The following is a 24910-nucleotide window of genomic DNA, read 5'->3' on the forward strand; positions in this document are numbered from 1 at the left end:
GGGAGTGGCATTAGGATTAGGCAATCAGGTAGTGACTTAAACGAGGGGGGTAATTATTTGGCACAACACCAGAACACAGCTACTGTCACATATTGACACCCTCAATGACAAAGAGCACACATTGTTCCTATAGTTCAGGTTTGATATTTAGCATTTTATGGACTTATTCTATTTATTTATTCCCCCTCCAAAATGTAGTAAGTGGTAGTGATAAGAAAACATTTTATATGTCAACAACATGGTATGACAGCTAATGTCACAAACGTTACTATAGGCAGCCAGCAGTGGGAACGCCTTCTAACAACCCAACCTTCTGGGGACTGCGTTTGTGTTCAGGTCATATTCAGACATGTCAGGTTATTAGAGTGGTGGGCAAACAACCAGGGAATATGGTTCATGCTTTTGTTTTCTTCTCTTTGTGTTTGTGGCATCTGGTTGGTAAGTTATAAATGTGTTTTTATGACTTCTCTTCTTACCGTTTTAATAATAAGCTTCTGTTTATGATCAGGATTTGCGCATAACATTAGCATAAGATTATTCCCATAAAAAAGTTTCTCAGACAATCACTTTAATATAAAATCTAATAGAAATGTACCATAACAACATGTATTATTTTGTTTTAAAACACTGAAAATTAATTTCACAACTTCAAAAGTACTTAAAATAAATGTTATAATATTCTACTTTTTTATCATGCAGCTTAATGATGTGTATAACATTGTATTTTCTCAGTATGAAATTTAAATAACTACATGATCCAATCAGTAACTAAAACTTGTCAAATGAATAAAGTTAGAGCAGTCTGATCCAGAGGTGAGTGTTTTATGTTTCACTTCTCTTTGCTGCAGCTCTTCTTTCAGTTTTGTTCAGTGCAAGCTGACTCACTCCGGCAAATGCAGTCCTTATAATCAACAGTGGCATAGACGTGGTGTAATAAGATATTTATTATATTATGTATCATGGATTGGGGCCAAAGCCCAGGAGCCTTTGACATGGGGACATAGATACTGATCTAATATCTAATGTTTGCCCCATAGCCTGTACGAGGATTGTCTTTTCATTTTCTGTGTATAATTCATTAAAGTTTTCACTGACGGTTTTGGTTAGTAATTCAGCATGAGCGAATCAGACTGACAGACCGTAACCAATCACAGACAAGCCCATTTAGCTCATAAATGCAGTGACCAATCAGGAATGTTAAAATTAGCCCAACAATAACCCACAGATGAGTGTTTTATGTTTCACTTCTGTTTGTACATGAAAGTGAGTGCCTAACCTTACCTCCACACTAAGCAAAGTTATGTTCAGAAGATGTCTTTTCGACATTGAAAGATGTCCACTGAGGAGCCAGAATAAAGTATACAAGTGAAGTACTTTGCAAGGTTGTTCATTTCACTGTGCGTAAAAAAACAAAGTATACTTTCTGCTTTAGTGTGTGACAAAACATCTGTATATTCTGTAGATGTGACTGATGAAATGAAGACAATATCAGTGATGGAGGGAGATTCTGTCACTCTAAACACTGATGTTACTGAAGTACAGAAATATATGTTGATACAGTGGATGTTCGGAAGCACTCGAATAGCTGAAATCAACAGACTCACGCAAAGCAACTCAATGTATGAAGATGAGAGATTCAAAGACAGACTGATGCTGGATCAGACCGGATCTCTGACCATCACAAACACCAGAACCACAGACTCTGGACTTTATAGAGTAACAGTTATCAGCAAAGAGACCAGCTACATGAGTTTCAATGTTAAAGTCTATGGTGAGTAGAGAACTACAGCTTGATAGGTCCCCTTTAAAAGCCTTTTTTTTTCTCCACTGAAATCCACTGTTAGCTCATAGTTGCCTGATTGAAGTAAAATCAATAAGACAGTTGTGTTCAAACACAGCCCAGATCTGGTACATGTGGATTACACGCGGACCAGATGTGGGCTGGATCTGGGCCGACACTTCGTTGCTGTTAGTTCATAGGTGTTAATTTATGTTACTGCTGGTGTGTGTGCTTTAATCGACCACATAAACCAATTAAAACTGTAACATTTACATTGAAATTACATTTATGCATTTGGTAGATGCTTTTATCCAAAGCGACTTAGAACTGCATTCAAGGTTTACATTTGATCAGTGCTGGATGTTTATGGATATGGGGTTAGGGTGCATTTGCTTGTTTTGTTTTTTTATGTTTACAGGAATAGAGAATAGACCACAGGCGACCGACAGAGAAGTGAAGCGTGAGTCTGAGATTCAAGTGTGTGGGTGGTGACCAATGCTGCTTTAGAAAACATTAATTCTCAAGGCAAAAACATCATAGAGAAAGATTCACATAATAACACAGTTGCTAGGAGAGCTGAGAAGAAGGATGGGGCTAAAGAGTCTAGAATTACATGTATTACACAAACAATCCTTGTTAATATTATTTGGCTAAGCAAGGAAAGTGTGTAGCCAGCTAACAGAATTTTGTTATAACATTCTCTAAATATTCAGTGTTGGTTCTGGGAACATTAAAACATCCAGTTTTCTTTGAAGTTTTTATAAGGTATAATGTTCTTCAAACGTTCTGATTTTGATTTAAAATTCAGCATTCTAGGAACGTTTATTTGTAGCATTCCAAGAACATGAAATTGTCCAGTTTCCTTAATGTTAGTAGAATGTTATTTAAAGGTTAGTGTGATGTTCCTCAAACATTCTTTCAATCATTCAAAAGAAAGAAAGAGGAATAAGAACACAAACTACAACTTTCTTCAGCCACAGCCTTAGATGAACTGAAGATAAAAGACATTAAATCTCTGAAGATCTGATTAAACAACTCCACAAACAGCTTTACCAGCTTCACTTATTACTAACCAGACTGACTTTATTTCTGTCACACGTCTACAGAAGATCTTATTGAGAATTAACAGAGGATTAGATGTTGATGTCTTATTGAAAATGTTTCGTTTGTAGTGTTTGCTTTTGTTGATCATGGCTTCTTTTTCAGATCAGTGTTTGCTTTAGTTGAGTTCCTGACCCTTGACTTTTGTTCAAGGGCCAAGAGAGTAGCTTCTCAAACAAAACATTTTCAGCAATTGCAGCTGTTTTCAGTCTGGTTAAAAAACATTTCTGAATTGATAAAGCAGCCCCCCCCAAAAAATAACTTTTAGTCAACATGTTTTAATAACAGGCAAATGATAGTATTAAAGTGGCTTAAATAACTACCTTTCTGTAGTTTAAAATGGACATGTGGTTCATTTCACTTATCTGCTTTATCACTTGGCTGCCTGTGCAGAAATGTTTTCTGAAAACACCTGTAATTGCTGACAAAGAAGCAATTCAACAAAAATCAAGGGCCAAGAGCTCAGCGGTCCTGTCCTGTTACTAAAGCTAATGTTTATAAATCACTGATCTCCATGATGGTGACCTCAAACAAAACATTTTCAATAAGACATCAACATTTTTTTTTTTTTTTTTTTTTTTTTTTTTTTTTTATTAAATCTTAACCTCTGTTAATTCTCAATAAGATCTTCTGTAGACGTGTGACAGAAATAAAGTCAGTCTGGTTAGTAATAAGTGAAGCTGCTAATGCTGTTTGTGGAGTTGTTTAATCAGAGATTTAATGTCTTTTATCTTCAGTTCATCTAAGGCTGTGGCTGAAGAAAGTTGTAGTTTGTGTTCTTATTTCTCTTTCTTTCAGTGTTTGTTCACAGCAGGTGTTTGAATGACTGAAAGAATGTTTCAGGAATAACATACTAACCTTTAAATAACATTCCACTAACATTAAGGAAACTGGACATTTTTATGTTCTTGGAATGTTACAAATAAACGTTCATGGAATGTTGAATTTTCAAAATTAAGTTGAAAGAACGTTTGAGGAAGATCATACCTTATAAAAACCTCAAGGACTGGACGTTTTTTTTTTTTTTTTTTATGTTCCCAGAATCAACACTGAATATTTAGAGAACATTCTTATAATGAAACTCTGTTAGCTGGGTATGCAAACACTCAAACAGGCACACAGTACAGCTTGTGGATTCACTGCCTTCCCGACAGATGATTGAGCTCCTAAAAAACAATGAATTTGGCACCTATAAGTCTATTTGATAAAGAAACAAACACACAATTCTAATTCAGAGGTCTCTTTTTTTAGATCACATCCACAGTTGTAGTTTTACTGAGGCTGTAATCCGATTGGTCGTCTCTGCTCTGGTGGGTGTGGCTACTGTTGCTGTGCTGGTTTATGACATCAGATCTACAAGAATTGAGCTGAACAGGATGGAAGAGACTAGACATTACAATCAGACCCATGGAGAACAATCAGATCAACAGTCTGAAATGAGCAGAAGGATGAGTTCCAGATTTGTCTAGATATAAAGCTAAACATATCAATTCTCTATATTAATAATATGCACAGAATATGATTTGATCAATCTATAAAATTAAATACATGACTGTAAACACAACTGCCCCAAACAAAACAATAATTAGCAACAAATGATGGCACAGAATGATCTTATAGGCTCTCAATTTTGTTGCATCCTTGAAATGACTCACATAGGCGAATGATCTGCATTTTTATTTTGTAACTTTTAATAAAGATTTGGTTTTACAACAGGGTGTAGAGCTTGTGTTTTTCTTTGTTCTTCTGTCCACATTTATAATGTCACAAGACAATATTCAAATAGCAGTTGAGTGGATATGTAATTCACTGAATGCACGTGATACACTTGCAGTTTGTGAGGTGAAGTGAAACCTGCTGTGCTCTCAGTTATTTACATCTGTACAGCTGTGGTTTGATCTGATGGCTGGACAAACTGTTTGTGAAAGAGTCCAACTAGTAGACGTTGTTTTGGCTCCCCCTTTTGACTGAATATGGAAACACTAGGCTCGTTTGAAATGAGCCAATTGTATTTTGTCAAACTAAATCTGGTGATCTGATGTTAGTTTTCTCCAAAATAAAAGCTCATAATAAAAGGGTTAATCTCTTGCAAGTTACTTGCAAGACTAAAGTAGTAAGTAAAATATACTTATGAAATATTTATTTTCATTTATTTTGCAGGGCATTTGCGCCTACTGTCATAGGAATAATTATATAAATCATTATTATGTTATTGTAATAATTGTATGGCATAAAACACCCTGAAGAAGGCAATACCAGCCTGTACGTGTACGTGTGCAGCCTGTAAGTGTCACCTGTTTTTAAGATTTAGCCAAGATGAAATAAAGGCTTTTTAAAATAGTTTTTACATTATTCGAGTGCCTTGGATTATCCATAAATTTACAAGTTGAATTATCCCTTGCATCCAAAGAGCACCGAGACGGAGCACTTCTTTGGCATAGTTTTGCTTTGAAAAATAATGACTTTATTCAACAATCTTTTCTCTTCTCTGTCATTATCCTTGCCGCAGTAAGCACAGTGAAGACTTATGTGTTTACGTCTGAATGTCAGCTTGGTATTGGCCAAAGCTGTTCACATGAGCAGCATGACACATATGTGTGATGTGATGCTGGTGCAGAATAAAGTTGTTGTTTTTGTTTTGTTTTTGCACACAAAAAGCATTCTCATCACTTCACAAAATTATGGTTGAACCACTGCTGTCACGTCGACTGTTTTAACGATTTCTTAAATACCTGGACCTTGAAAGTGGTGCAAATTGTTGTCTGTGGACGAGTCATATACCTCTTGGAAATATCTTAATCTGTGTTCTGAAGATAAACAAAGGTTTTACGGGTATGGAAAGACATGAGGGTGAGTAATAAATGACAGAATTTTCACATTCCAACAAGCCATCACAGAGAGTACAGTAACAATGTCCTGTTGGAATAATGACAACAGAACATTTTGTAAACACATTGTGTCAAGTGAAGTGAACTTTAACAGATTATCATCTGCTCAGTCCGTTGTTGTGCCAAATTCTGACCCCCGCCAAATATTACCCCCTAGTATTGGTTTAGGATTGGGAGTGGCATTAGGATTAGGAAATCAGGTAGTGACTTAAACGAGGGGGGTAATTATTTGGCACAACACCAGAACACAGCTACTGTCACATATTAGATAGCCTCAATGGCAAAGAGCACACATTGTTCCTACTTCATGTTTGATATTTAGCATTTTATGGACTTATTCTATTTATATACTATATTCCCCCTCCAAAATGCGGTAAGTGGTAGAAAACGGTAAGAAAACGTTTTCTGTCAACAACATGGTATGACACTGGCAACTGCCACAAACGTTACTATAGGCTGCCAGCAGTGGGAACGCCTTACTAACAACCCAACCTTCTGGGGACTGCGTTTGTGTTCAGGTCATATTCAGACATGTCAGGTTATTAGAGTGGTGGGCAAACAACCAGGGAATATGGTTCATGCTTTTGTTTTCTTCTCTTTGTGTTTGTGGCATCTGGTTGGTAAGTTATAAATGTGTTTTTATGACTTCTCTTCTTACCGTTTTAATAATAAGCTTCTGTTTATGATCAGGATTTGCGCATAACATTAGCATAAGATTATTCCCATAAAAAAGTTTCTCAGACAATCACTTTAATATAAAATCTAATAGAAATGTACCATAACAACATGTATTATTTTGTTTTAAAACACTGAAAATTAATTTCACAACTTCAAAAGTACTTAAAATAAATGTTATAATATTCTACTTTTTTATCATGCAGCTTAATGATGTGTATAACATTGTATTTTCTCAGTATGAAATTTAAATAACTACATGATCCAATCAGTAACTAAAACTTGTCAAATGAATAAAGTTAGAGCAGTCTGATCCAGAGGTGAGTGTTTTATGTTTCACTTCTCTTTGCTGCAGCTCTTCTTTCAGTTTTGTTCAGTGCAAGCTGACTCACTCCGGCAAATGCAGTCCTTATAATCAACAGTGGCATAGACATGGTGTAATAAGATATTTATTGTATTATGTATCATGGATTGGGGCCAAAGCCCAGGAGCCTTTCGACATGGGGACATAGATACTGATCTAATATCTAATGTTTGCCCCATAGCCTGTACGAGGATTGTCTTTTCATTTTCTGTGTATAATTCATTAAAGTTTTCACTGACGGTTTTGGTTAGTAATTCAGCATGAGCGAATCAGACTGACAGACCGTAACCAATCACAGACAAGCCCATTTAGCTCATAAATGCAGTGACCAATCAGGAATGTTAAAATTAGCCCAACAATAACCCACAGATGAGTGTTTTATGTTTCACTTCTGTTTGTACATGAAAGTGAGTGCCTAACCTTACCTCCACACTAAGCAAAGTTATGTTCAGAAGATGTCTTTTCGACATTGAAAGATGTCCACTGAGGAGCCAGAATAAAGTATACAAGTGAAGTACTTTGCAAGGTTGTTCATTTCACTGTGCGTAAAAAAACAAAGTATACTTTCTGCTTTAGTGTGTGACAAAACATCTGTATATTCTGTAGATGTGACTGATGAAATGAAGACAATATCAGTGATGGAGGGAGATTCTGTCACTCTAAACACTGATGTTACTGAAGTACAGAAATATATGTTGATACAGTGGATGTTCGGAAGCACTCGAATAGCTGAAATCAACAGACTCACACAAAGCAACTCAATGTATGAAGATGAGAGATTCAAAGACAGACTAAAGCTGGATCAGACCGGATCTCTGACCATCACAAACACCAGAACCACAGACTCTGGACTTTATAGAGTAACAGTTATCAGCAAAGAGACCAGCTACATGAGTTTCAATGTTAAAGTCTATGGTGAGTAGAGAACTACAGCTTGATAGGTCCCCTTTAAAAGCCTTTTTTTTTCTCCACTGAAATCCACTGTTAGCTCATAGTTGCCTGATTGAAGTAAAATCAATAAGACAGTTGTGTTCAAACACAGCCCAGATCTGGTACATGTGGATTACACACGGACCAGATGTGGGCTGGATCTGGGCCGACACTTCGTTGCTGTTAGTTCATAGGTGTTAATTTATGTTACTGCTGGTGTGTGTGCTTTAATTGACCACATAAACCAATTAAAACTGTAACATTTACATTGAAATTACATTTATGCATTTGGTAGATGCTTTTATCCAAAGCGACTTAGAACTGCATTCAAGGTTTACATTTGATCAGTGCTGGATGTTTATGGATATGGGGTTAGGGTGCATTTGCTTGTTTTGTTTTTTTATGTTTACAGGAATAGAGAATAGACCACAGGCGACCGACAGAGAAGTGAAGCGTGAGTCCGAGATTCAAGTGTGTGGGTGGTGACCAATGCTGCTTTAGAAAACATTAATTCTCAAGGCAAAAACATCATAGAGAAAGATTCACATAATAACACAGTTGCTAGGAGAGCTGAGAAGAAGGATGGGGCTAAAGAGTCTAGAATTACATGTATTACACAAACAATCCTTGTTAATATTATTTGGCTAAGCAAGGAAAGTGTGTAGCCAGCTAACAGAATTTTGTTATAACATTCTCTAAATATTCAGTGTTGGTTCTGGGAACATTAAAACATCCAGTTTTCTTTGAAGTTTTTATAAGGTATAATGTTCTTCAAACGTTCTGATTTTGATTTAAAATTCAGCATTCTAGGAACGTTTATTTGTAGCATTCCAAGAACATGAAATTGTCCAGTTTCCTTAATGTTAGTAGAATGTTATTTAAAGGTTAGTGTGATGTTCCTCAAACATTCTTTCAATCATTCAAAAGAAAGAAAGAGGAATAAGAACACAAACTACAACTTTCTTCAGCCACAGCCTTAGATGAACTGAAGATAAAAGACATTAAATCTCTGAAGATCTGATTAAACAACTCCACAAACAGCTTTACCAGCTTCACTTATTACTAACCAGACTGACTTTATTTCTGTCACACGTCTACAGAAGATCTTATTGAGAATTAACAGAGGATTAGATGTTGATGTCTTATTGAAAATGTTTCGTTTGAAATCATGGAGATCAGTGTTTGCTTTTGTTGAGCTCCTGACCCGTGACTTTTGTTGAGTAGCTTCTTTTTCAGCAATTGCAGCTGTTTTCAAAAAACATTTCTGAATTGATAAACCAGGTCAACATGTTTTAATAACAGGCAAATGATAGTATTAAAGTGGCTTAAATAACTACCTTTCTGTAGTTTAAAATGGACATGTGGATCTGCTTTATCAGTGCAGAAATGTTTTCTGAAAACACCTGTAATTGCTGACAAAGAAGCAATTCAACAAAAATCAAGGGCCAAGAGCTCAACTAAAGCAATCACGGATCTCCATGATGGTGACCTCAAACAAAACATTTTCAATTAGACATCAACATCTTAACCTCTGTTAATTCTCAATAAGATCTTCTGTAGACGTGTGACAGAAATAAAGTCAGTCTGGTTAGTAATAAGTGCAGTGTCGGCGCTATGGTGGGGCATTCGAGGGCCGTGCCCCCCCTAGCGGTCATTGATGCCCCTCCTACCACAGGCCATGGCGTGGCCCCCCCCCAAAAAATAACTTTTAGTTATTCTTTTAATATTAAATGTACAAACTGTAACTTAAATGAAATAAAATGAAATCAACGGGGAAAACATTAATTTTGGTTGTTCATGACATGTTACTAGGCTTGGTCATCATAGGTCAATGCTTATTGGTCGCTGAGTAAACTTGTTACATTTGATTTTCAGCGCGCTGCGCGCATAATCCATTTCAGTTTGCCCGTCTTTATCATAGACATTTAGCGCTAACTGTTAGCCTAATTATAGACAAAAAATGGATTTACGAAAACACTTCTTCTGAGGGTAAGTCGTTTGTTCATTTCACTTATTAAAGCCAGCCTGGCTTTGATGATAAGGCCTACTAAGCAGTAGAATTGTGTATGTGTTTTATACTTGGCTGCCTGTAAGTCTTACAGGTAAGATATGCTTATGGAGCCCGATCACACGAAAATGCGTATAAATAGTACGAGATTGTAATCTCGTAGAATATATACATTTTGGCGTGCTTATGGTACGCAGTTTTTCGCGTGCATATGATACGCACTTTATGGCACTTTATTTATAGGCCTATATATATTCTACGAGATGACACACTAGTACTAGCTTATTGATACGCATTCTCATGTGATCGTGTTGTCTTATGTCATTTCTGCCTGGTGCGTGGCTTGTCCAATTGGCTACTTGCTGCCCGAATGCGTGCCTCAGTTATGTCAGCGGTCCTGTCCTGTTACTTATATGTTGTAAAGGGGTGTTTTTGATGGAGGCTATGTTGTCTAATGTTTATAACCAGTGGTAGGCCTATAATGGTTTTCTGGAAGTGCGTAAACTGTTGAGAGGTGGATGAACTATTTCTGACATGTCAGAGATGGGTAAACTGCATTTATTTGCGTATAGACTCCACGACAGCCCTATGCTGTGTGTGACTGAGCTGAATTTCAAATAGAGGGCATAACTTTATGCTTTTTCTGCTTTTAATGTGACTCCACTCCAAACGCTGTCTTCATTTTTTTTTTTTTTTTTTTTTTTTTTTTTTTTTTATTAAATGCAACGTTTTTAATTTCAAAAGCATTTCTAAATTCAGTTCATATTTCCAACAAACGAAATTTCAAGCCAAAATAACGAAATGGTTAAAAAAAATATATCGCAAAAGTTTTGTGCAAATGTGTAATGGAAATGCGGCTACATGATATAGAAATTAACAACAACGAGAATAAACGACACTCGCAAATAATAATATAATAATATTAATATTAATAAAACGTGTTTCTCTTATTTATTGCATTTCTGCTGTGTTGGACTGTGATGTCGCCACTGCGTAAAAATATTTCTCAAACGGCAGTGCCCCACCGCCGATGACCCAATGCCCCTCCAGTAGATCTGCTCTGGCGCCGACTCTGAATAAGTGAAGCTGCTAATGCTGTTTGTGGAGTTGTTTAATCAGAGATTTAATGTCTTTTATCTTCAGTTCATCTAAGGCTGTGGCTGAAGAAAGTTGTAGTTTGTGTTCTTATTTCTCTTTCTTTCAGTGTTTGTTCACAGCAGGTGTTTGAATGACTGAAAGAATGTTTCAGGAACAACATACTAATCTTTAAATAACATTCTACTAACATTAAGGAAACTGGACATTTTTATGTTCTTGGAATGTTACAAATAAACGTTCATAGAATGTTGAATTTTCAAAATTAAGTTGAAAGAACGTTTGAGGAAGATCATACCTTATAAAAACCTCAAGAAAACTGGACGTTTTTTTTTGTGTTTTTTTTTATGTTCCCAGAATCAACACTGAATATTTAGAGAACATTCTTATAATGAAACTCTGTTAGCTGGGTATGCAAACACTCAAACAGGCACACAGTACAGCTTGTGGATTCACTGCCTTCCCGACAGATGATTGAGCTCCTAAAAAACAATGAATTTGGCACCTATAAGTCTATTTGATAAAGAAACAAACACACAATTCTAATTCAGAGGTCTCTTTTTTTAGATCACATCCACAGTTGTAGTTTTACTGAGGCTGTAATCCGATTGGTCGTCTCTGCTCTGGTGGGTGTGGCTACTGTTGCTGTGCTGGTTTATGACATCAGATCTACAAGAAGTGAGCTGAACAGGATGGAAGAGACTAGACATTACAATCAGACCCATGGAGAACAATCAGATCAACAGTCTGAAATGAGCAGAAGGATGAGTTCCAGATTTGTCTAGATATAAAGCAAAACATATCAATTCTCTATATTAATAATATGCACAGAATATGATTTGATCAATCTATAAAATTAAATACATGACTGTAAACACAACTGCCCCAAACAAAACAATAATTAGCAACAAATGATGGCACAGAATGATCTTATAGGCTCTCAATTTTGTTGCATCCTTGAAATGACTCACATAGGCGAATGATCTGCATTTTTATTTTGTAACTTTTAATAAAGATTTGGTTTTACAACAGGGTGTAGAGCTTGTGTTTTTCTTTGTTCTTCTGTCCACATTTATAATGTCACAAGACAATATTCAAATAGCAGTTGAGTGGATATGTAATTCACTGAATGCACGTGATACACTTGCAGTTTGTGAGGTGAAGTGAAACCTGCTGTGCTCTCAGTTATTTACATCTGTACAGCTGTGGTTTGATCTGATGGCTGGACAAACTGTTTGTGAAAGAGTCCAACTAGTAGACGTTGTTTTGGCTCCCCCTTTTGACTGAATATGGAAACACTAGGCTCGTTTGAAATGAGCCTCGCCTCGCTTGAAATGTACTTAGCTGCAAGTGCATGCATATAAATACTCATGCTGTATAATAATAATAAAAATTAATAATTTGTTACATTTATATAGCACTTTTCTGGGTACTCAAAGCGCTTTTCATAAGGAAGGGGGAATCTCCTCAACCACCACATACACTATATTGCCAAAAGTATTGGGACACCACTCCAAATCACTGAATACTCACTGGACACTAGAGCAGTGGAGACATGTTCTCTGGAGTGACGAATCACGCTTCTCTGTCTGGAAATCCGATGGATGAGTCTGGGTTTGGTGGTGGCCAGGAGAACGGTACTTGTCTGACTGCATTGTGCCAAGTGTAAAGTTTGGTGGAGGGGGGATTATGGTGTGGGGTTGTTTTTCAGGGGTTTGGCGTGGCCCCTTAGTTCCAGTGAAAGAAACTCTTAATGCTTCAGCATACCAAGACATTTTGGACAATTTCATGCTCCCAACTTTGTGGGAACAGTTTGGGGATGGTCCATTCCTGCTCCAACATGACTGCACACCAGTGCACAAAGCAAGGTCCATAAAGACATGGATGAGCGAGTTTGGTGTGGAGGAACTTGACTGGCCTGCACAAATTCTTGACCTCAAACCGACAGAACACCTTTGGGATGAATTAGAGCGGAGATTGAGCCAGGCCTTCTCGCCAACATCACTGCCTGACCTCACAAATGTGCTTCTAGAAGAATGGTCAAAAATTCCCTTAAACACACTCCATAAACCTTGTGGAAAGCCTTCCCAGAAGAGTTGAGGCTGTTATAGCTGCAAAGGGTGGGCAACACCCACCAGAGCAGAGACGACTAATTGGATCACAGCTTCAGTAAAACCCTACGGGTTAATAATGGGATGTCATTAAAGTTCATGTGCACGTAAAGTCAGGCGTCCCAAAACTTTTGCCAATATAGAGTATATAGAGAAATAAATAATGTGCCCTGTAAACAAGCCTCCACTGGCACTTTACGGGCCCACTTAGGGCTGCCAGCACAGGGACTCTGCTCACTGGCAAAATGTTGGACCATTGTTGAGGTTCATACACTGAATCTTGATTACTGTGTGAGTACATGATTCTGTCCAAAAAAATTCTGCATAATGGCTTAAAAATGTTAACAAATATTAAAGCAGGACAAAATTTCATGCAGTGGTATTCTAGGGCTCCTGTGTGAATATTCCCAAACTCTCTGACAGTGCGATCTCTCTATGAGTTATGTGATGTCATTTATAAAAAATATATAAAAACATGTCTGTAAAAATGATTGATACACACATCTTTTCGAATGGAAATAAATAACAAGTACTTTGGGTGTATTGTTCATGATATTTATTTTCATATTGTAACAACCGCACGAATAAGAGGGCAGAGAACAGAGCACCTGGATGGCAATTAACACACAATTCATTATTAAACATTAAAAGACAGCACACTTCATAAAAATGTTACCCCCCTTTGCTTGATGGACCAGGAGAGGATCACACGAAGATGGATTCAGCTCAGCAGGGAAGATACACCATAAACCCCTTTTGTCACTTAATCACTCAATACATAGAAATCAGTCCATCAGGTTCAGCGTGGTCTTTCAGCTCAGTTCCAGGGGCAGAGTTATTTGCGGCTTCAGTCAGGAGCTCTCCTAATCAGAAGTTCCACCCTGACTACCTACCACATTTACCCCCCCACTAACTTACTATCCTCACCACCAGAGACACTATTTGTCCCGAGCGGCCGTTTGATTTGATTTTGATTTTATTTGACAAGCCTTTATAAAAATTGTACAAAATAACAAGTATCCCATACACTTCACAAAAACTGTCGAGGATAAAAACACAATAAAGCCACTGGCTTATTTCCATTGCGGCCCTCGATGTTAATATAAAGAATAGAGGCAAACATACAGAAGTGACAGAGCAAGCAACAGTATCTCCCAATCAACCTACAAAAAAAAAAAAAAAAAAAAAAAAAGCTTATATCACCAAACAACCATCTTTTTACCAAACTTTTAAATCTCCCAAAATCTTTTACTCCCTTTAATGACGCTGGTAATTTATTCCATTCAATAGCACTAGTATATAAAAAAGTATTCTTCCCTACCAAACTTTTAAATTTACATGGACAAATATTAAATTTTCTACCCCTAGTACCTTAAGAATGCTCTTGTCTCACCACATAAAAATAATGACGTTCCACACCCGTAAGACCTTTGTAAACCTCAGAACACAAATTAAGATATTTTAGTTGAAATCCGATGGCTGAGTGAGGCCTCCATAGGGAGCAATGACATTTCCTCTCTCAAGATCCATAAAGGTACTAAAAACATGTTTAACATAGTTAAATATTAATATTATAAGGCGACGAGAATGTTTTTGGAGCGCCAAAAAAAAAAAAACAACAACTTATTTAGTGATGGCCGATTTCAAAACACTGCTTCATGAAGCATCGGAGCACAAATGAATCAGTGTATCGAAATGAATCAGAGCACAAATGAATCAGTGTATCGAAATGAATCGGAGCACAAATGAATCAGTGTATCGAAATGAATCGGAGCACAAATGAATCACACAAATGAATCAGTGCCAAAGTCACGTGATTTCAGCCAGTTGGCAGTTTGACACGCGATTCATTTGTGCTCCGATGCTTCATGAAGCAGTGTTTTGAAATCGGCCATCACTAAATAAGTCGTTATTTTGTTTTTTTGGCGCTCCAAAAATATTTTTGTCGCTTTATAATATTAATATTGAGCCACTGTACTCACATGAACTGATTTAAATATGTTTTCAGTACCTTTATGCATCTTGAGAGAGGAAGTGTCATTGCTCCCTATGGAGGCCTCACGGAGCCATCAGATTTCAACAAAAATATCTTAATTTGTGTTCCGAAGATTAACGAAGGTCTTACGGGTGTAGAACGGCATGAGGGTACGTAATAAATGACAGAATTTTCATTTTTTGGGTGAACTAACCCTTTAAGGAATGTTTAACACGCATCACCTAAACCCATTCATTTCATTAAGGGACACCCACTTACGTAAACTGAAGGGCGTGTACATCAAACATTCAAATTATCCACTTCCATTCATCACAATATAAAAGCAACAGAACTTTAATTACATCAAGTTTATCAGCAACACAGAGCACGAGTGTGAATCAAGCGATAACCGTCTTTGATCTCGTAGGTTCTGATCCACTATGAGAACAGAGAACTGTCCGTCTTGCCTGCACTTTTTTTCACTCCTCTCCTCACTGCGGCCGCCTACTCCAAATACTCTCGCCTACATTTCAGACGAGGCGCATCTCAAACAAGCCTAGGTCAACAAGATGACATCCGCTAGCTAGGCAACCAATGGAAACGCCTTCTGCCAGTGTCAGCATTTGGCGACATGCAGCGATAAAGTGGTCGATTGTGATGTGACCGGCGGTTTCAGAAAGTGGTTGACAAACGACCAAGGAACATGGTTAATGCTTTTATTTTGTTCTTTGTGTGCTTGTGGCGTCTGGTTGGTAAGTTATGAATGTTATTAATTATGATGTCCCTTTAGTTTTTATAAACAAACTCTTTGCATTACGGTGGTTTTAAAACGTTTCTCAATTTCTTATCGCTTTAATATATTTACAAACGACAATCCAATCCATTTACAATCCACAAATTTTAGTGGAATTCCAGAACGAAATGTTAAATATGGTTTTAAATCTGCCTGATGCAAAAATAATTGTTGTTTCACTTCTGTTTGCGCATGAAAGTGAATGCTGGAGAAAAACGCCCTGACACTGAACTCCTGAACTTTTATTGTTGTTCTTTAAATGTTTACTGCAATTCATTCACTAAATAAAATGTCTGCATAATACAAATCACGACAACTCCTAAATAACAAACATCATGTCTGTTAAAAAAATGTTCCTTCCTTCTGTAGATGTGACGGGTGGAGTAAAGTCAGTTTCAGTGATGGAGGGAGATTCTGTCACTCTAAACATTGATGTTACAGAATCACAGAAATATTTGTTGATACATTGGGCGTTCGGAAGCACTCGAATAGCTGAAATCAACAGACTCACGCAAACCAACTCGACGTATGAAGGTCCTGATGAGACATTCAGAAACAGACTGAAACTGGATCTAACCGGATCTCTGACCATCACAAACACCAGAACCACAGACTCTGGACTTTATAGAGTAACAATTATCAGCAAAGAGACCAGCTACATGAGTTTCAATGTTAAAGTCTGTGGTGAGTAGAGAATAATAGTAATATTTTTAAATGTTTATTTTCTGTTATTTTCACTATTCCTCCATTTTTATGATCTCTCAATGGCTTTAGTTCCATTTAATTTATTAATTACTATAAATAAAAACATAAATAAAATAAAACATCTGTGTAATTTGACTAATTTCATTATCAGAGACTCCACAAAGTACTTCATCACCAGAAAGATCATCAAGCTCCAACTTTTTGGTGAACAATTCAACCATCATCCAGACTGAGGATGCCAACATTACTGAACTCCATCAGCCAAGTTCAGGTACGTCACTCACATGTACTCTGAAAAACAATATTAGTTTTTGGAGAGCTTTAAAAGATTGTCAGAATGGAAACCACACGTGCAGATGTGGCCAAACTTAGGTATTTTATGTTCCTTCTGATGGGTGCTAATCATGCAACCACATAAACCAATTAAAACTGCAACATTTACATTGCATTTATGCATTTGACAGATGCTTTTATCCAAAGTGACTTAAATTGCATTCAAGGTTTACATTTGATCAGCTCGTGCATTCATAGAGAAAGACTGAACTGTTTGTGCACACAAGTGCATTTGCTTTTTTCCATTTGTGTTTTAACTAGAACAGAGAACAGACCGCAGAATTGCGACAGAGGCATGAAGCAGGTGTGAGCGTGAGAGGGTTGTTGCTCTAGAAAACAGTGTTCGAGGCAACAACAACAAAAATCTATTGGAGAGAATCACAAAATCACATAAGTTTCTATGAGAGCTGAAGTTAAAGAAGGGGCTGAAGCATTTTTAGAAGACTCTAGAGTTATATTATATTGAACAATTCTAGCTAATGTTATTTGGCTAAGCAAAAACACATTCAAACATATTCACACAGTCAAGCTTGTGAAGGCTTTGCATTAATGGATGCTTTAAATCCTAATAATAACCCACAAAACATTTGAAAAGGAGCTAAATGTACAATTCTGATTCAGCGTTTTTTCTTTTTTTCAGACCACATCCACTGTTGTGGTCTTGAGGCTGTGATCCGATTGGTCGCCTCTGCTCTGGTGGGCGTGGCTGCTGTTGCTTTTTTGGTATATGACATCAGATCTACAAGAAGTGAGCTGAACAGGATGAAAGAGACTAGACATCACCGTCAGACCCATCGAGTAAAATCCGAGCAGTATGAAATGAGCAGAAGGTTTAGTTCCAGATATGTTTGCTGAAGTTTGCTGTAATAATCATGAAAATAAAACTGTCCAGATTTCCTGTACTTACACAGCTATTTATTAACAGATTATTTTTCTTCCCTTTTTTTCATTGTATTTGCACAGAATATAATTTGTTATATTAAATTAAATGGGTCCAAACATAATTACCCTAAACAAAATAATAATTAGCATCACATATGACACCATAGAATTATCTCATAAGCTATTTTGTCTGTTAAAACCCTTGAAATGACTTTTGGTGGATGTTTGTGCATGGTAACTTTTAATAAAGATTTAGTTTTACAACAACTATTGTCCACTTTTATTACAGACTTGTAGTTCAAATGGAGGTTGTATGTGATTCACTGAATTCACGTGAGCAGCGCCAGATTGATTGTAAGCCTTTTGTGCTCTTTACATCTGTACAGCTGTGGTTTGATCTGATGGCTGGACAAACTAGAAAGAGTCCAACTAGTAGAAGCATTAAGGACATTGGGAAATGGAAAAACATAATTTGTTAAAAGGCAACGGACCTGATTAATATGAAGCAAACTTTTATGCAGATTTCGGAACCGCACACAATATTTATGCCAAATAAAGATATTACTATTTATAGCCACTAGGTGGCGCTCCAGCAGTGTCATTTGTTTCAGGAGACCCCTGAACTGGACACCATGACTAAAGCATACTGAATAGCAGATACGATAATCTTGCAGACTATCATGTTCCTGTGAGTTTTTAAGTTTTAGTTGAATATGGAAAAAAATGTTAAATAAGTTTGTCTGCTATGTGCTAACAGACCATTAGTATGTTTATGGTGTTTGAATTTTTGACTTTTAGTTTGAACATATATCAACATTTATTTCCAATTTATTTTTAAAACCTTAGATTTCATTAGTTACTTTTATTAGTTCCACATGCTCTCGGGAAAGATGACTCCTCAAGAAAAATGTGGATTTACTGTTAAATTGTAACATATTTAGATATAAGTTTAGCATGTGCATCATGATGATGCATCAGCCAATGTATTATTATAGGGGAAAAGTTAGGTCATCCTAACACGGTCAGTCCTCCTGCTTATGTCCCATAATTATGTTATTCATGTGTAGTAAAATTTACATGTGGTCACTCAGTGTGTAGTGATCAGATTTTATTATTACTTACAACCACTAGGGGGAGCTCCAGTATAGTCTGATGCTTGCAAAAAATGTATAAACCAGGTGTCATATCCTGCTCCTGAAGGGCCACTGTCCTGAGAGTTCAGCTCCAATCCCAATCCCAATTAAACACACCTGAACCAGATAATCAAGGTCTAATTAGGCATACTAGAAACTTTCAGACAGGTGTGTTGAGGCAAGCTGGAGTTAAACTCTGCAGGACAGCGGCCCCCCAGGACTGAGTTTAGACACCACTGGTATAAACATATATTTTGAATAAAGAAGGATGCATTGTGGGTCCTGATGGTGTAGTTATGGCTTCTACCAGCAGCTAACCAACCAAACACTGATATGTTGATGGGAACCATCTGGACGGACAGGCTGTAAACCTGCGACCTTTGACCTGCAACATGCAACTCTGAAACATCATATTACACTCTGACTGGTGCTTCTCAAGCGTGCAATATTTTCCGGTATGTTGCACCAGAGAGTCACTCAGGTATAAACGAGATGTAGGAAGCTATTTTTTTGGTAACGTGACAACCATAAAAACAGGAAATGACATCAGAGATAGGACCTCTGTAGACCCTCATGACAGTGTGTAAAGGTCAGGAAATATCTTTAAAATTATTAAAGATATCTATAATATGGCAAGACTAGTTTAGATTCCAATGCCAAATGATAAAACCCCCCAAAAATTCATGATATTTATGATTAAAAAACATAATTTTTGTAAAACACTTTAAAAAACTAATGTTTAAAATATGTACACTAATGTGTGTTCCAGGAAAAATCAGTTTTTAAAAAAGAAAAAAAATTGTTGCGGTGAAATATGTTATATATTTGCTATATGCTATATTTTGTGATTTATGCATCTTTCTAAATGGCACATAAAAAATCTTGACCTTTCATCCTCAGCAATGCTAGTTTCAGTAGTTATTTCTAGCAGCACTTGTTTTCCAGAAAACTATTTTTGGAATCACACCTAAACCCCATGCCCTGCAATGTAGGCCTACCTTCTGGTAGAATAACATGTCCTGTTTTTGTTTATCAATGTCTGGGACGAATTCAAATTTACAACGTTTCAACAACATTGATTACAAACATTTCTGCAGTTTTCATCAAATAATCTTGAATCACATTGCGTGTGAGTCAGATATAGTATATTGCACCTTTCATCTCCTTACACATTGCACGTCTTACACAACTCAAACTTTCTGTTCTTCACCAAATACTTCATTATAGATGTTATTTTCAGACCCTCAGACATCTTCATTTACCTTTGACCGATTTAACACTATAGTACTTATGTAAAAGGAAATCAGTCTGTGAGGTTTATTCTAGCAGGACAGGAAGAGGTTCATAGAAACTCTCTTCAAGATGTGTCCATCTATCAGACCAAAACCACATTTCTTTCCAGATCTAAAGGAATCAGGCCACATCAGGTTTCGTTTTGACTCTAAACTGAACATGCCCAGATAGCACACGTGTATGTAGGACGTCTGTTAAAGATCACTTCATCTAATGATGAAGATACCCTGATAGCACATGTACTTGGAGACATCTATTTGATGTGTGAGTTTACATCTGCAATAATCTATAGGATGTTTCCTGTTAAATAGACATTTAGAAAATGTCTTCAAGATTTTAAATGATTTATGATTTAGAATGTATGTGAAACTGACATCTTTAACACTTCTATCAGATGTTTGTAAACAGCAGATGCTTTCCAGACGAAATGATCTTTAAAAGACATCTCGCAGACATGATGTGTGCTATGATATCTGGGTAAATCTTCATCTGATGATGAATATAGGTGTCTTTAAAGGTGCCCAAGAATGCTTTTTCACAAAATGTAATATAAGTCTAAGGTGTCTCCTGAATGTGTCTGTGAAGTTTCAGCTCAAAAATATTTTTTTAACTGCCTATTTTGGGGCATCATTAACTATACACTGATTTTTTCAGCGCGCCGCCCCTTCAAATCGCATGCTCCCTGCCTCACGAGCTCTTGACTATATTACAGCGCATTTACAAAGTTCACACAGCTAATATAACCCTCAAATTGATCTTTACAAGATGTTCATCATGCATGCTGTGTGCATGCATCAAATGATGTGAGTAAAGCATTTTTTTTTATGTTTACATTTGATTCTCTATGAGTTTGAGGCTATACTCCGTGGCTGACGGCTAATGCTACACTGTTGGAGAGATTTATAAAGAATGAAGTTGTGTTTATGAATTATACAGACTGCAAGTGTTTAAAAATGAAAATAGCGACGGCTCTTGTCTCTGTGAATACAGTAAGAAATGATGTTAACTTTAACCTCATTTAACAGTACATTAGCAACATGCTAACAAAACATTTAGATAGACAATTTACAAATATCACTAAAAATATCATGTTATCATGGATCATGTCAGTTATTATTGCTCCATCTGCCATTTTTCGCTGTTGTTCTTGCTTGCTTACCTTGTCTGTGCACAGATCCAGACGTTAATACTGCCTTTCCTTGTCTAATGCTCGAACATGGGCTGGCACATATGCAAATATTGGGGTCATACATATCAATGATCCCGACTGTTACGTAACAGTCGGTGTTATGTTGAGATCCGCGTGTTTTCTGGAAGTCTTTTAAACAAATGAGATTTACATAAGAAAGAGGAAGCAATGGGGTTTGAAACTCAATGTATGTCTTTTCCATGTACTGAACTCTTGTTATTCAACTATGCCAAGATAAATTCAATTTCATTCGAGGGCACCTTTAAGATGTAAATTTTACATGCATTCTAAATCATAAATGTATTAAAGACATCTATTTAACATCTGACAGGAAATATAGGCTTATTGCAGATGAGATAACTTTCTAAAAAAATACGTCTTCCGATTGTAAACACTCACATCTCCAAGATTTTGAAAATCATTATTCACAAGAGAACCACTGAGATGTCTTCTGTTGGTCAGCCTTGATGACTTATGATGACTAGAGAGAGAGAGATTTGAAAGATGAAATATATATATATATATATATATATATATATATATATATATATATATATATATATATATATAATGTGTGTGTGTGTGTGTGTGTGTGTGTGTGTGTGTGTGTGTGAAACCTTCCTTACAATCAAGCGCGGTCACAAGCGCGCGCACACACACTCACGGCGGCGGGGCGCGGCGCGCAGAGAACTTCAGATCCTCTGACTGAGTTTCGACGTTAGTTACTTATTTCGCTACAGACCACGAGGCTTTAAGTTTCTGTTTAAATGCAGATAGTATTTTAATTATAAAAGATTAAATATCCTAATTAACACACGAGAGCCATCCTCAGCAAAGTTTTAGGAAATTCGTTTTTATTGCGGTATAATTTTTAAGAAATGACTTCTCAGTCAAAGAAATTGTTTTATAAAATTGTTTGGTTCAGTTTTTATTATGAACGACTGTTTGGTAAGTAATTCGTGTTTTTATGGTATAAATCCTTCGAATTAGAGAGTAATAAGCTTTAAACCAGTGATAATTATGCCATAAAATCAGGGATCTAATCAATTTCCGGAAAAGGCTAGAGGTAGATGTTTTCGACCAGATCCAAATTGGTCATTAGCCAGTTGATAGCTACCATTAAAAAAAAAAAAAAAAAAAAAAAAAAAAAAAGTGGTTTGTTGCTGTTCCAAGATGGTCTACCAGCCTGTACCTAAGTAATGACAAATATGGACTAAATAATCTGCTATTGAGTGACAGTTCCTGTTCCATTGTTCTCCAGGTGTGTTTGGTGTTGAGACGGGTGACATAAAGGTGATGGAGGGAGATTCTGTTACTCTAAACATTGAGGAGCAGAGAGATAAAGAACTACTTTGGACGTTTGGACCTCAAGAGACTCTCATTGCACAAATCAATAAGAAGGAGGGAGTCTTCAACACGTATGATGGTGCTGATGGGAGATTCAGAGGCAGACTGGAGCTGGAATATGATACTGGATCTCTGACCATCACAAACATCAAAACTGAACATGCTGGAGTTTATAAACTAGAGATCATCAGTGATAGAGTCTCATACGAGACATTCACAGTTTCTGTCTATGGTGAGTAGAGAAATACAGTGTTATTTATTCTTCATGTTATGTTTCCATAATTCTGGGCACAATTCCTTTTAAAATGAATGTAATCGTGAACATTATAACACTTATTTAATGTTATTTTATTCTAACTTCATTTTCCAGCTCGTCTGCCCATTCCTGTCATCACCAGAGACTCTTCACATTGTTCATCATCATCATCAGTAAACTGTTTATTGCTTTGTTCAGCTGTGAATGTGAGTCATGTGACTCTCTCCTGGTACAAAGGAAACAGTTTATTGTCCAAGCATCAGTGTGTCTGATCTCAGCATCAGTCTCTCTCTACCTCTGGAGGTGGAATATCAGGATAAAAACACCTACAGCTGTGTGCTGAACAATCCCATCAGAAACCAGACTCAACATCTGGACATCAGTGGACTCTGTTGGCCATGTCCAGGTACAATGGTGAAATAGCTCATATTTGGTATTCAACTCTATTTACAGTAATGCTACTAAATTAGTAAAATAAACTATATTTTTCCCCATATATTTTGTCTAATTCTAATGCATAAGATTGTTTAAAAAGGTGTGATTCCAGTAGGTGAATTAACCCTGCAAACTGCACGTTGTGGTGCACTACAATTTTAGACCTACATGTAAAAAAGAAGAGTCTGTGGAACATCTAAATGTGTCATTTAAAAAGACTACATATATATTTAAACTAAATTCTTTGTAAGATTTCTCTTCATTCACTTGTTTTCCAGCGCCTCTGCCGATTCCTGTCATCAGCAGTAACTCTTCTCAATGTTCTTCATCTTCATCATCATCAAATTGTTCATTGGTGTGTTCAGCTGTGAATGTGAGTCATGTGACTCTCTCCTGGTACAAAGGAAACAGTTTATTGTCCAGCATCAGTGTGTCTGATCTCAGCTTCAGTCTCTCTCTACCTCTGGAGGTGGAATATCAGGATAAAAACACCTACAGCTGTGTGCTGAACAATCCCATCAGCAACCAGACCAAACATCTGGACATCACTCAACTCTGTCACACATGTGCAGGTACATAACCTGTGATATTAGAACTGTACAAGCATGCTGATCTTGAACTTTTTTCAGTATTTTTTCTCTTTCTTCAGGCCCCGCCCACTGTTGTGGTTACACTGAAGCTGTGATTCGATTGGCTGGCTCTGCTCTGGTGGGCGTGGCTACTGTTGCTGTGCTGGTTTATGACATCAGATCCAGAAGAGCTTATCAGAAGAGGAGAGAGCAACCTGCGCCAGCACATGCAGATGAATATGATGATGTTGTATTAGGACAATGATGTTGAGCTGTCCTTTATGTTCCTCAGGAATGTAAATAAGGAATATACCAGGCATCTCAAACTATTGACAATTTGCATTATGTCAATCATACAGTGAATAATAAAATACACAAAATGAAAACATGAAAATCAATGATATAATGGACACTTTTTGAAGTGTGTCATAACTGATCATATTGCTATTTGGTGGCTGCTTTTGTTGCTTATTGTGTTGCTTTTACTGTTGCACCAATAATTTTCTTTTACTTTTAATGTAAGATTTTATAATTTTCTATACCAAGAATTTTTTATTTTTTTATTGGTTCATAAAGTTTTTGTATTTACATTTTAAGTGTTGCCAAGTGAAATTCTTGATGTATGAAAACAATGTCTTATTACCAATTGTTCATGTTTTTTCCTGTATTTTCACGTTTACATGAATTATTGTAACATCCAGAAAATTCATTAAAGCTAAAAATGTCTGCAGAATGTTTCATGAATATATTAACCTGTTATAAGGCTGTCTTGCTCAGTATATTGCATACTCATGTTGTTTAGTTTGGTATGCTTTTTCTTTCTTTTTTAGATATGGGTCTGCATTAATACAGTTCCTCTACTTGCACAGACCAAAAGAACTCTTATAGTTCTTTTTGCACCCCAAAAGAACTAGAAGAAAATTATTTTAATGATCCATTTACAATATTATTTTGTTAAAGTTCAGTTTCAATCATGCAGCCACTTCATTTGGATCATACTTTTTTTATATGCACAGATAAATACTTCTTTATGTAATCTATTACAACA

General features: G+C 36.6%; 3 protein-coding genes across 5 annotated transcripts; all 3 read left to right on the forward strand.

Annotated features, from left to right (window-relative positions):
- The first annotated feature begins 342 nt into the window (after nt 1-342).
- Nucleotides 343-4767, forward strand: LOC125262826. Of its 2 annotated transcripts, XM_048181689.1 has the most exons (4): nt 343-438; nt 1463-1771; nt 2199-2240; nt 4133-4764. In XM_048181689.1, the coding sequence occupies exons 1-4, from the start codon at nt 390-392 to the stop codon at nt 4348-4350; spliced, it is 618 nt and encodes a 205-aa protein (XP_048037646.1). In that variant the 5' UTR covers nt 343-389; the 3' UTR covers nt 4351-4764. The 2 variants fall into 2 exon arrangements, with proteins under 2 accessions (XP_048037646.1, XP_048037647.1); XM_048181690.1 differs by lacking the exon at nt 2199-2240 and having other exon boundaries at nt 4133-4767.
- Nucleotides 4768-6293: 1526 nt separating this feature from the next.
- Nucleotides 6294-24901, forward strand: LOC125263532 (lachesin-like). Its single transcript, XM_048182539.1, has 4 exons — nt 6294-6389; nt 7415-7723; nt 23572-23865; nt 23943-24901. Exons 1-4 carry the CDS (start codon nt 6341-6343, stop codon nt 24125-24127), a joined length of 837 nt encoding a protein of 278 aa, XP_048038496.1. The 5' UTR covers nt 6294-6340; the 3' UTR covers nt 24128-24901.
- LOC125263533 lies at nt 15215-17907 on the forward strand. Of its 2 annotated transcripts, XM_048182540.1 has the most exons (5): nt 15215-15350; nt 15462-15679; nt 16090-16404; nt 16577-16696; nt 17399-17907. In XM_048182540.1, the coding sequence occupies exons 2-5, from the start codon at nt 15631-15633 to the stop codon at nt 17611-17613; spliced, it is 699 nt and encodes a 232-aa protein (XP_048038497.1). In that variant the 5' UTR covers nt 15215-15350; nt 15462-15630; the 3' UTR covers nt 17614-17907. The 2 variants fall into 2 exon arrangements, with proteins under 2 accessions (XP_048038497.1, XP_048038498.1); XM_048182541.1 differs by having other exon boundaries at nt 15293-15633.
- Nucleotides 24902-24910: the final 9 nt, after the last annotated feature.

This window comes from Megalobrama amblycephala, linkage group LG2, assembly GCF_018812025.1.
Source record: "Megalobrama amblycephala isolate DHTTF-2021 linkage group LG2, ASM1881202v1, whole genome shotgun sequence".
Taxonomy (NCBI): Eukaryota; Metazoa; Chordata; class Actinopteri; order Cypriniformes; family Xenocyprididae; genus Megalobrama; species Megalobrama amblycephala.